Source organism: Propithecus coquereli, unplaced genomic scaffold (genome assembly GCF_000956105.1).
Source record: "Propithecus coquereli isolate 6110/MARCELLA unplaced genomic scaffold, Pcoq_1.0 Scaffold62, whole genome shotgun sequence".
Lineage (NCBI taxonomy): Eukaryota > Metazoa > Chordata > Mammalia > Primates > Indriidae > Propithecus > Propithecus coquereli.
The window spans coordinates 2,169,822-2,182,507 of record NW_012152174.1 but is presented as its reverse complement, the minus strand read 5'-3'; the positions used below and the strand labels follow the sequence as shown (position 1 = coordinate 2,182,507).

Here is a 12,686-nt window from a genome sequence, read left to right as displayed (position 1 = left end):
TCTACTCTCTTTCTATAGAATCTCTTACCTCTGCCCGCTCCTGTCTGTTTCCATTGCCCCTACTTAATTCAGGCCCTTTTAACCTCTTCCTGGACTGCTGTGGTAGTCCAATTGGCACGTCCATTTCTCACTTTCAACTTAGCACATCTGCTGCTGCCAGACCGTGGTAGAGTTGCTCTTACAGGATGTATACGTATTGAAGTATTCAAGTCATTGTTTATGAAGAAAATCTTGTATGGTAAACATTACACTTGAAAATGCCTTATATTGTCCTTAAAATAGAATCCACAGACATACTGCTTCTTAGTTAAGTTCAACACTGCTAGTTTTTCCTCCACTTTTGGAACAGTTTACTTTCCTTTCGGTTCAACACCAGATGAAGTCATCTGCCTAGCTTTACAGGCCATGCAGTATGAAAAATATGTATCTTTAAACACCAGAATCACACTCAACATCAGTCTATTTGAATTCATGTTAGTTACTCATGACTGTGATACAAATCTACTGGAATATTTAAAAACACAGCTCTGATCCCCATTATTACTATGCTTGAAAACCTTTGGTGGCTCTCAACTGCCTGTCAAGAAGTCCCATTTCTTTAGCCTGGCACTGACAACCGTCCACAGTCTGGCTTCAACCCTCCTTTCTCACCCAGCTTCCATTCCAGAATGGAATGCCTGCGATTCCTGTGCCTGCTTTGCACATCCCAGTCTGCATCCACACCTCCTCTCACAGCGGTACCGCTGCCTGGAATACGTTCTACTTGCTGTCCTTCTCTGCTGGGCTCAGCCGTTCTTCAAAGATAACTCACACACTGCCTCTTCTATGGTTCCTTCGGAGTCTTCTCCCCTTATCCTGTCCAGACAAAATCGTATTTCCCTCCTCTGAGCTGCAACAGCTCTTCATTTGTACCACTTTCATGGCAAGTATCATTTTCTATCTAGAATTGTCATTTCTGTTCATGTTTTATGTGACTAGAAACACCTCAAGGGCAGGGGCAGTGCTTGAGTCTATTTTATACGTTATTAATAATATGTACCACCACCTCTAGCTTCAAGCGCAAAATCATTCTCATCAGGTTTTAATGAATAAATAAATTAAATAATTTGGCTTCCCAACTCCTCCCGATGCAGAATGTGCTCTAGCCTGGCAGTGCCCAAGAATATGGGACCCAGTGCTCTGGAAGAAGCAGCAGACTCTCCAATCCCAGCAGTGCCTCCATCAGACATGAATGAACTCAACCGGGAAGGGGGATGGGTGAAAAGATACATGTAAATAGTTGCACTCTTTCCTCCTTCTTAAAGAGCAAAATAAACAATGTAGTTGAGTTAAAAAAAAAAAAAAGACCTTGGACGTTAATAATACAATGGCTTTTTCATAGAAGACTTCAGGAAATGCCAAGGTCTGTCGTTGGGGCTGGAGACATTTTGTTCCCATTGTGTAGAAAGAGACTGATGAGATCTCTCAAGCAATCCCGCAGACTACTGTTTTAAGGGATCAGAACGCTTTTTTGTGCATCTCAATATCTGTAGGACTTTAACTTTATGGAGAGAAAATCCCACCCTCCCCCCTCCTCCCACCCACCTCACCCACAATAGACAGGGCATGTTTTACCTCAGGGGAACTCAAAGCTGAAGGGGAGCTCTGATCCCGGGGGTCGCCTGGATATAACTGCGCTTTGAATCTTTTCTGGTTCATACTTCAAACTCCATAAATATAAATCTAGCTCCGTTCAGATGAGCAGTAAGATTTTTAAGGAAGGTTTGAGGGTTGGGGAGGATGGGAAATATCAGCCTATCTTACATCTTCACGGGATGGGGCATCTTTATCTTCATTACGGACATGCACAAAATGTACTCTGCCCCAGGGACAGAAACAGGGAGTTTGACAGTGAATTCACACCCTCAGTGTTGACTTTAGACTGATCAGAGAAAATGACCGCCCCTGACTCTTGTAAAATCTTAATGTACCGTGAGAAGTGCACAGCGCTGCCTGGTGTACAGTGCTTAGGTTTGTTTTGACCTTACTAAATCATGGAACGTGGCTCCTACGAGGGCAGTGGGGGTTTTTTTGTTTTCTTTTTTTAATTTTAATTTCCTGCACGATTACTCAGGTGGCTTTTCCTGTTTCTTCTCCCCCTCCTGGACTTGGGTCCTTAATTGCTATTGCAGAGAACTGGAAGGATGCCTGCTCTCTCGGCACGGGCTCCGCGGCGCGGCCGCCTCCCTGCGCGCCCCCACCCTTCCCTTCCTGGCCCCGCCTCCCCCGCGCACCCCGCGGCCGCAGCTAGACAGCTGTGTTCAATCAGAAACCACTTACAACTCCAGACGATTCAAAGGGGAAACTTCGGCGTGAAGCGCAGCTCGCCTCCAGCCCTCTCCAGCTTTCTTTCCTTCCCTGCAAGCCGAGGCGCGGATCTTCCTCACCCACCGCCCTAGTTTTTTCCGGAGCTCGCCGGAGCCCTCTAGGGTGCCAGCGCGTGTTGGGAGGTGCCCTCCAGCCGGGTAATGGGGGGCGGCGAGACACCGTAGGAGTGGCGAGGCGGCGCCCTGGGTGGCACTGCCCTGGGACCCGGCCCCGCCGCTGCAGCAGCTGCGAGCGCGCCGCGCCGCCGAGCCTCCTGCAGCAACGGCTCGTCCGTGAAACGCGAGCCGGCTCTGCTGCTGTTGGGAGTGCTCGCATCCTTCCTTTGGGCTTCGCAACTGTCCTGGGCGAAAATGGCTGTCTAGACTAAAATGCGCCAGAAGGGACCAAGCAGTGGATATCGAGCCCGTTAAGCCCAACTCTTCAGCTCCGAGACCTGGAGGAGGAAGAGCCCGGCTCTGAAAAGTGCATCATGAATTCTGGAGTTGCCATGAAATATGGAAGCGACTCCTCGGCCGAGCTGAGTGAGGTAAGAAACAGCTGAGGTCAGGAGCTAGGGTTTCTCGTGCATTTGCTTTTCCGCAAACCCCTTCCCCGCCCCGATCTCCCCCGGCTCCACACCCCGCTCCGCCCAACCCCCTCGTGCTCCCAGTCGGGAGGCAGCGCAATCGAAGATTAATAGATTTTCTGGATCTTGTTTTAACTTGTAGTGCTACTCAGGAAATGACCTGAACTGGCGTGATATTTCAGTCTGAAATCAGTGGCTTAAAAAAGAAACAACCTCTCCCCAAGCCGCCGAGGCGTTTTACTCTCAACAATCTGGACCCCCTGTCCCTTCCCACCCGCGTCCCCCAATGTATATGCATCATTTCTTTTCCTAGTCGGTAAAATACACGGAGGTCCCAGCTGAGCTTAAGTCGACGGTAACTAATTTTGTGGGGCTGGGGGTGGTGGTGGTGGTGAGGGGGCCGCATTGGATTATTGAAGCTCCCACGTGTGACGCGTTTGGCTAAGTTCAGGCAAGGTGGTCTCTTCCCCAGGCGGAGATGAATGACCCGCGCCGGGGAGGGCTGTGGGGAGGAAGCACATCAAAGCGGCTTAGAACTTTATTTCCTGCCCGGGTCTCGACTCCTGAGTCTTTGAGGCTAGCGCCTTTGCAGTTTCTGGGCTCCCACTGTAACGTATCCACTTGAGTGTTTGAGACCAGCTTTGAAATTAAAGCTACATCAAACAGTATGCAAATATGTGAGCGGTAAGATGCTCAAAGCCACCTTTTTCGACGACTTTAGGGATGCCTCGGGCACATCCCCCAAAGCTTTGAATACCTGAAGAGTGGTGATGAGAAACCTACAGAACTGGATGCTCAAAAGAGAAAAGCAAGTCTGTGTGATTGGTGTCTCCAGCAGGAGGCTTGGTGGCTGTGGGTTTCCCTCTTGGCACCATCACTGAGCCATTTGTGGGACATAAGTAGTGGAAGTAGCCTGCGCTGCTTGAGTAGGGCTGAGGAGAGGGAAGGGGAAGAGAAGACCACTGTGAAAGCAGCTGGGAGCAGATAGTGGTGATGTCAGGTGACCAATGGAGAAGAGAAGATGGGGTGTGGGGGGGGAGGGGTGGTGTTGGGAAGAGATGGGGAGAAGAGGAGAAGGTGGGCTGGTATCCAACAGTGAATGGGGTGGACCCTTGGCTGGTGCTCTAAGCGTCATGCTGCTGTGCTGTTCCTGCTCTAGTTTGAAATAACATTCTGAGGCCAAATGAGGTAAAGCATTTCCTAATCCCCATGGTGGTTGCCCCTGTGATGTAGAAGCCTTGAGAAATGCTGAAAGTGAGAACTTAATTTAAAAATGGGAGGTGAGGAAGGAGTCATGAGGACCTAAGTGACTTCTGCCAATTTCATATTCAGGGAAAGGTCTCAAATCTGAACTAGAACCCAGGGCCCTACTCATCTATAACTAACACTGTTTAAGGAAAAGTCTTTGATGTATCTTTTGAGATCATTTAAAAACTCAAAACTAAAGACATATCTCTTGCAGGGTCTTTGCCAGGCCCTTCACATTGTTTCTCTCTGTGCAGCGGCCTTAACTCTTATCACCTGAAGTGTGCTGTTCAGTAACCTTCCTTTAAGATTTAGAATGAGGGTGGCTAGAGCCCTGAGCCGAGAAAGAGGAGGTGTGAATTGACTTTAATGGTATTAGCATTAGATGAGCCCAGAGTTTATGACACTCAGGTGCAAGGTAAAACTCTCCATTTTTTGGCCTCGTTTCCATTTCTTAAATAATCCCTATAAAGCTGTGGCCAGATGAAAGAGTTGAGGGTGCTTTGTGGTCCTGTGTTAGCTGGAAAAATAATATTTGAGCATTATAGGATGACATTGTCTTGTCCCTAAGAAAATAAACAAGTTTCTGCTCCAGCTATATCCTTTACCAAATTTTCTTTCCTTGTCATTGGTGTCTGTTCATTCCTTTTTTTTTTTTTTTTTTTTGCCTTTTTTCGAGCCAGTTCTAGGTTCCGTGATTTAGTTGTACCTCTGTCCCTCCCAATCTTAGTTTCCTTACAGGTTGAGTAGTTGCAGTAATCTGTAAGTTATTTTTACTTTTTGTACATATTTTAAATTAGGGTATGTGTAAAGAGAGAATTTGTAAGGCAAGAAGGTATGTGTGGTTCATATCTTATAAACCCTAGGTCTCAGTTCAATTTATCATGGCCAATAGCTTCAGTATTTACCATTTCTGTAGTATCCATGGATCAATATCCACAGATCCAAATACAATTCGTTTATATTTTTCACATTAGGTCTTTGGTGTAGAGTTTATTCTTTTTGCTGTAATTTTTCCCTTAAACTTTGGTTTTCCTTTAACACCTTGTGGGGCAAAGATGCCATCTCTTTTGATGGCTGACTTCTCCTCCTCACCTGGAAGCACAGAGCTAATAAAAACCTTCAGGGGCCCCTTTAGTACCATGTCTCTGATTGCCCAGGAGACTCACTGTTGTCTGGAGGTCATCATGGGGTCAGATCCAGCCTGATGTTCACCAGGCATTTCAATGCCTGGAAGAACTCTGAAAGGACCCACATTAGCCTGGGTATCGTAAACATGAGTCCTCTCATTGGTGTTGACTCGTGCACTTACCCCTTCTACAAAGGGTCCTCTAGCCACAGGAGTCATTGACTCTTTGACAATAATGTTGACACTGACTCCATAATATCCTGAACAAGAGGGAGTGACTTTAATCAATTTCTGGTTGTAATTTGCTGATCCCGTTAGCGAGAGCAGCAAGCTTTGGTCAGCAAGCTTTTGAGGGGTTGACGTCTGTCTATAGTGGCACAGAAATGCTCAGATACAAGGAAGGCAGGAGGAATTTGGGTATGAGGGAGACAGGATTAGGAGATGGTAGAACTGGTTATTGGGAATGAGGTGTTTTGCATGTATGAGAAATTTAACATGGAAAACCAGGAAATTCGTGAATGTGTTTCTTTTTGTGTCTTTAGTTTGAACAACAGCCATTTAAGATCCTGTGAGTTGATTACTGGAGATAATAAAATTGCCTCTATCTGTGAACATTCAAACGCATTTTTATTTATTCTTTGACCATAGATGGCTTATGTCAAGTCTGAACTCTTTTGAAAAAGCAACGAATCCCTACCAGTAACAATAGAAATGCAAAAGGAAAATTTTAGAAACATGAATTGGCAGTTTGTTCTTTTTTTCTTGGCTATAGCTGTCCCTATCAAAGATTCAAAGGATTTTATAAAAAAATATGAGGTTAAAGAAGGACTTTAACATCAGCCAAATCAAAGGTACTTAGAAAATTAAATGTTTGACTTTCAACCTTCCTCCCCCATGATCAAGAAACTGAATGGCCACACTTTCAGCAGCACTAAATTATAAAGATACTAGGGAAGTTTCTGGTATCTTCTTCCTCATGGTCTTGAGTTTTAAGTCAGCAGTTAGCTCTGTTTGTCTCAGTAAAACTTGTGGGACCAGTATATAGTTTTAACTGTCACAGATACATCTCTTGGCTCTTAGAATAATTCATACTTTAGAAGGAAGATGTCTTAAGGTTTAGCAAGATCAGAGTAAAACTTGAATTTACTCATCCTTGCAGAATAGCTTTCTGCTTGATCTGCTTGCCTGCTTGACAGCTGCCTATTTATCTAGGGAAATAAAAATTTATTTTTGAAAATGTGTCCTTTCTTGGCAATCATTAAAACCTCTGGGGATGAAAGAGTATTCTTTTTTTATTGAGAGAATTTCTCTGAAGCAATCAACTTATATTCCTTGCCTTTTAATCATTATTTAAACAAAGAACGGGCAAAATTCTCCATCGCCATTTACTTTAAAACATTGGTTGCACCTGGAAATCATGTTTCGTTTACTCTCCCTATCTCTTCATTCAAAGCCTCGGTTATCAGATCATTCCACTTCCGAAGAGGCAACTCTCCATGCTTTCACCGTTCATTTGTTAGGTAACTCCTGAAACCCATCTTCACTGATGCGCTAATTAAGAAGTAGGATTGTATAGAAGAAAGTGTTCTCTGCATAGATTATCTTGGGTGACTATCTCTAAGTGGCCATCTCACAGATACACGTATTCTTCGTCATCAAATTAATTATAAAATATCAGAGTTGGGAGGGGCCTGCCTGCAAGATCACGTGGTATTCCCACACCCCATTATGTTTCTTTATACTGCTCTTTGGAAAACCACCCTTCATCGTAATGAGTTGTTTAACGTCTGTCTTAGCCACAGCTCATAAGCACAAGAAGAGCTGTGTCAAGGCCTGGTGCAGAGTCTGGCACGTAGTAGGTGTCCTGCTGATGTGTGAATGAGTGAACACCTTGCTGCTCTCTCTTTTCTTTTTTTATAAATACCGTATAGAATTTGAAGAACTCAAATGAAGTGATTGGTTTGAGGTTTTTTATTTTTTGGTTGTCCATGGCTGTGTAGCAAACTGCTCCAGAATTTAAGGCTCAAAGTAGTCTTATTTGCTCATGGTTTTGCAATTTGGGCAGAATTGGGGGTGGGGGGGAGACTTGTGTCTGTGACTGGAGCAAGACGATCCACTTCCGAGATGGCTCAATCACGTGTCAGGGTGTCAGGCAAATTAGTGCTGCCTGTGAGCGGGGAGATCAGCTCAGTTCTCCTCCATGTGGGCCTCCCTGTGTGGTAGCTTGGACATGGCAGCTGGGTTCCAAGAAGGAGGTATGAGCTCTCTCAAAGTTCTCTTATAAGTTCTCTTAGAATACAGGCCTGAAACTGGCACCGGCGTCACTTCTGTGTGTTCTTTTGGTCACAACAGCTGTACGCCCAGCCCAGATTCAAAGGGTTAAAGGAATAGATCCCACCTCTCCAAGAAGGGTGTGGCAAAGAATTTGCAGCCATTTTCAATCCACTGCAGAGGCCAAAAAATGACAGACCCTTATCTAAAGCCCTGGTATCTTAATTCCCAATGCCCGACAACAGCTGTTTTTTTGTTTTATTTTGCTAGTTGGCTGTTCATTCAGTGGTTTGTAATAGTAACATTTTCTAAACATTTCCCAGATATTGACAGACTTGATTGTCAAAAACCCTGTGAGATACACTCTGTTATACCCATGTTACAGGTACAGAAATTAAGGCATAAAGAGGTGAAAAAATTTCCCAAGACAACACAGACTGTGAAAGATGGAGTCATGATTTGTGCCCAGGTAGTCTTTCTCCAGAGCTCCACTATTTGTGCACCATTGTCTTTCATTAGCTTCTGTTACTGTGCTCAGCTTTTGATCACGTGTTCATAGGAGGGAGTATTCTATTTAATAAGCCTGTTTAACTTGATTTGTATTGTAATCCCTATGCAATACCCAGATGAATGTTTTTGATACACATGAAATGGATATGATTAGAGTAAAGGGATATAGTCACTGGCATGCCCTCCAAGTGGCTGAGGAATTCTAGGCATTGATTTCCAGAGCCCTAAATGCAGATCTCTCAAGATAAGGAATAGTGTGATCCTTATCAGTGGGGCTGGGTGGGGGGTGACAAGGGAGATGGGATACCACAACCTCTGTCCCACTGCCAGTGCATTCAGAGGCATCTGAGGGATTGCTGTTACAATATTTAAGGTGCCAGAAAGAGAAGAATAAAGCTTCCTCTGTCACAATAATTGGAGCTCTCCCACCTGCAGGCAGGGCTCTAGGTTCCTACTACAGTTGGCTAAATCACCATGGGGCTGGGGAAGAAAGCCCAGGAACCCAGTGAAGTTGGGGCCAAGGCTGTGTGGCAGGGCAGGCGCTGGCATCCAGGTCCTCAAGAAGCACGTGCTGAACGTGGCACTGAGGTCAGGAGTCAAACCCAGTGAACAAGGTGACATAGATCAAGCCACAGAGATGGTTGCTGTGGCTGGAACCAGGTGGAAGTCAAAGTAATAAGAGGAAATGGGATATCAGAGGTGAAGGTTAGTCAGAGATCAGGTAAATGATCAGGAACTGAGACGGCCATAGACCTGAAGGCAGAGAAAGAACATTCTGAAGAATTGCTTTGTCCAGCTGGGAAGCTTTTAGATCCCTAGACTTCTCATCTTAAGGAAGTGCCTTACAGGACTATTGGTACCACATTTGAGGTGCGGGAAGCTTGGGTGAGTGGGCACACTTATTAGAGTAAGAAAAGTCATGGTGCTCAGGTCATAAAGTCAGGGGTGCTGTCCTAATAGCCACCTCAAGCTGATGCGCCAATGCAAGGCACAAGGAAGGCTTCCTCCCAGGTGGGATTGCAATTGGAAGATCAAATGTACATTTATAGCAAAATTAAGAAGTTGTCGATGAACAGAGATTTCAAATTTAGTTTTTGATCTAAGGAATCAAATTTCAGAAAACCAAGATTATATTTTAAGTAATGCAAGATTCTGGGAGAGAGGTTAAGTTGGCAAGACTACAGAATTAGACAAGCCAGAAAAGACTGAAAATTGATAGCTAGGAGTTAGGATGTAGATTATTTACATTGGTGAGGGGGTGTCATAGCAGAGATAAATATATGTAATTCTTTTCTTGAACCCTCCGCCTCATACCTACCCAGATTCCTAGCAGCTATATCTTTTCACTCTTGGAAAGAAAAAAACAAACAAGTAACCTGGATTACACAGATAAACAAAAGTTCAATTTATAGAGTAAATATTTACTGGGACCACAGAGCTACCCTGTCTTTCTAGCAAATGTCCTTTTTTTCTTGTTGAGTAAAAACAGCCTAAATCGGTACACAGAGGAAAGAGGATACCTTTTGGAAGGTTTGCATTACCATGGGAGTGACTGAGATTGTAAAACACTTTATATATGTGAATCTTTCAAGATACTTCTGCAATTCAGCAAAGAAGTTGAACCTTGAGATAGTCTTTTAAGAAAAAAATCCAAAATTAGCAACTCTTGATTCTACTTGCCATACAAAAAGCTGTAGGTTGAGTTTGTTAACTTTGTAAATAAGCAATAAAAACTCGTTGGGCTGGGAAATTTGTAGGTGAAAGTTACTGGATGCTTTGGTTAGTGGAATATTTTGAGGCAGATCCCTTGTCATGAGATTTGATCAGTTCTTGGAACGCATGATGGGACATAGGGGGCCAGAGATGGGAATGCATCTTAAACCAAAAGCTTAGTGTTTGATTACTTGAGAACAGAAAGTTTCACAAAACCTCAATGTGTGCGCGCGTGTCAGTTCACTCCAGCTGGGGTTGTGAGAAATACTGAAGCAGTTGTCAAGGGAAGAATGCCAACACGGGAAAAGATTGCCTTGCAATTAGAAGAGCAATGGAGTTCTCTGGTTGGTTACATGGTAAGAGTGGGAGTAATTGCTTGTCCTTGTTTTCCTATGGGTTGTGTGAACTTGTCCGTAGACTACCCAGCACACTTGGACTCCTCCTTGTTCTGTCCCAGCGCCTCCCAGCTTCTCCAGGTGAATTGTTCCTTCCCTCACCTGTGTTGAGAACACTTACTGTGGTTACCCATGTATAAGTCTGCCTCCCTGGGGAGACCATGAGATCTTTGAAGGCAGGAGCAAAGTAAAACCGATCACCGTATTACCAGAGCCACGTCAATATGTGACAGAGTAGGGCGTCAACAGACTTCAAAGTTGCTTGTTCGGACCAAATCCCAGTTGCCATTTTACTGTGACAGAGGTGTTGGATTGACTACTTTTCTATTTTGGTTAAAGTACACATTTGATGGACTTTAGTTTGGGCATTATGGCTGTGATTTATTACCCCTTTCCCGTTCGTTTTATTCATTCAACAAATACTGTGTGCCCTCTACCTGCCAGATGCTGTGTTAGGTCTGGTGATACAGCAACAAACAAAACTGATGTAGCCCCTTTTCTCATGGACCCTGCGTTCTGGTGGGAGACAGACAAGGCACACAGGCAGACGTGTGTCCATTGGTGATGATATGTGCTGTAAAGAAAATAATACCCAGGGAATCAAGGAGGGACGGATGCTATTTTAGTGATCAGGGAAGACCTCTCTGTGGAGTCTATGAACTGAGACCTGAAAGAAACGAGGGATATAGCCATGTGAAGGTGAGGGACGATCAGTCCAGGCAGAGGCAAGAGCAAGGGCCAACGTGCAGAGGCCAGAGCACTCTTGGAGTGTTTTAAGGAGTAGCAAAGAGATTATGTGGCTGGGAGTGGTGGAAGACGATAGGATCTGAGAAAATAGGTCTGGCCAGACCACCTGGGCTTCATAAGCCATGGAAAAGAATCTGGATTTCTCTGGAGAGTGTTGAACATAGGCCTGAATTTATGTTTTATTTTCTTACTCTTTTTTTTTTCCACAGACAGGGTCTTGCTCTGTTTCCCGGGCCTAGAGTGCAGTGACGTCATCATAGCTCACTGCACCCTCAAACTCCAGGGGTCAAGTGATCCTCCTGCCTCAGCCTCCTGAGTAGATGGGACTACAGGCGCACACCACAATGCCCAGCTAATTTTTTCTATATTTTGTAGAGACGGGTTCTGACTCTTGCTCAGGGTGATCTTGAACTCCTGGCCTCAAGCAATCCTCCTGCCTTGGCCTCCCAAAGTGCTGGGATTACAGTCATGAGCCACCTCTCCCAGCATCTTTTTATATGTGTATTTCTTATTGTTGGGTAGAATGGGGGAGAGGTGGGGAGGAGGAAGAATTAGCAAAGAAAAGGCTAAGAAGGTTGTGTTCCAAAAGCCAATTAAAGAAAGTGTTCTCAGAAGAGGGTAGAGTGATCCATCCTCAAATACTTCCCCTTTTGCTTCACTCCTTTGAAGCCTGTGTATATTCCCGAACTTTCAAATTGTGTCATTTTCTGTAATCAGAAATAATTGTTACATGCCATAAAAATAAACTGTAATTATTTTTTGATGTCTTCAAAAAGTATTTGAATTTGTTTTTCCCTTAAAAGGAATAGTTTGGAGAACTGAGTGGCATGGACTCTGGCCAAGAATGATTTGAAAATTGCCTTCCCTTGATTGGTGATCTGGTATTGGCAGATACTGATAAAGAGTATAGGTGGGCTCTGAATTAGGAAAACTGAGATCTACTTTCCACTGTCACTTAGACCAATTTCCTTCGACTATTTAGAAATCACTGACTTTATTTTTATGAAACTTAATATCAGTTTATTGATTTATAACAAATATAGCTCCAAGGAGACCAGAATGCTGACATTTGCTACTGAAAAGCTACTTGGTAGTCAGATTATGACCAGAAATTTGCCTGGTAAGCATGGAAAAGACAAAGGAGATGCTTTTGTGGATGGCGCTATTAAGCTTATCTTTGAGTTTTTTCTTGTCCTAACCTTTTGCCTGACTGATGAGGGAAGTGAGGCCTGAAGAAGGCTAGATAGTGGCAGAGGGGGGAATGTAGAACCCCAATTTTTAAAAAATTCCTTGGGGTGTTTTTTTTCCCTCTTCTGCCTTAATTTCCTCTGTTTCTACATCACAGGATATTTGCATTAACGTATGTTAATGTTTTATAATGTTTTATAATATTCTGTGTTTGTTTAATAGGAGAAAGTCTAATTCTTCATTAATTCTTCTATATAGGACATTATTACAGATAATACTGTTAAAATACATTTGAGATGGGCTGCACTTTGGGAGGCCGAGATGGGAGGACCGCTTGAGGCCAGGAGTTTGAGACCAGCCTCAGCAATAGGGTGAGACCCTGCCACTACTAAAAATAGAAAAATTAGTTGGACATGGTGGCACACATCTGAAGTCCCAGCTACCTGGGAGGCTGGGGCAGGAGATCGCTTGAGCCCAGGAGTTTGAGGTTGCAGTGAGTTGTGATGACACCACTGCACTCTAGCCTGGGCAACAGAGCAAGACCTCATATCGAAAA

At 44.2% G+C, this 12,686-nt stretch overlaps 1 protein-coding gene across 1 annotated transcript in view; it reads left to right on the top strand.

The window, feature by feature from the left end:
- Positions 1–2,657: 2,657 nt before the first annotated feature.
- Positions 2,658–12,686, top strand: part of MCC (mutated in colorectal cancers) — a 250,775-nt gene continuing 240,746 nt past the window's right edge. The window contains exon 1 of the mRNA XM_012659508.1: positions 2,658–2,893. Coding sequence (XP_012514962.1) covers positions 2,837–2,893 — 57 coding nt within the window. The 5' untranslated portion in view covers positions 2,658–2,836. The remainder of the gene's footprint in view (positions 2,894–12,686) is intronic.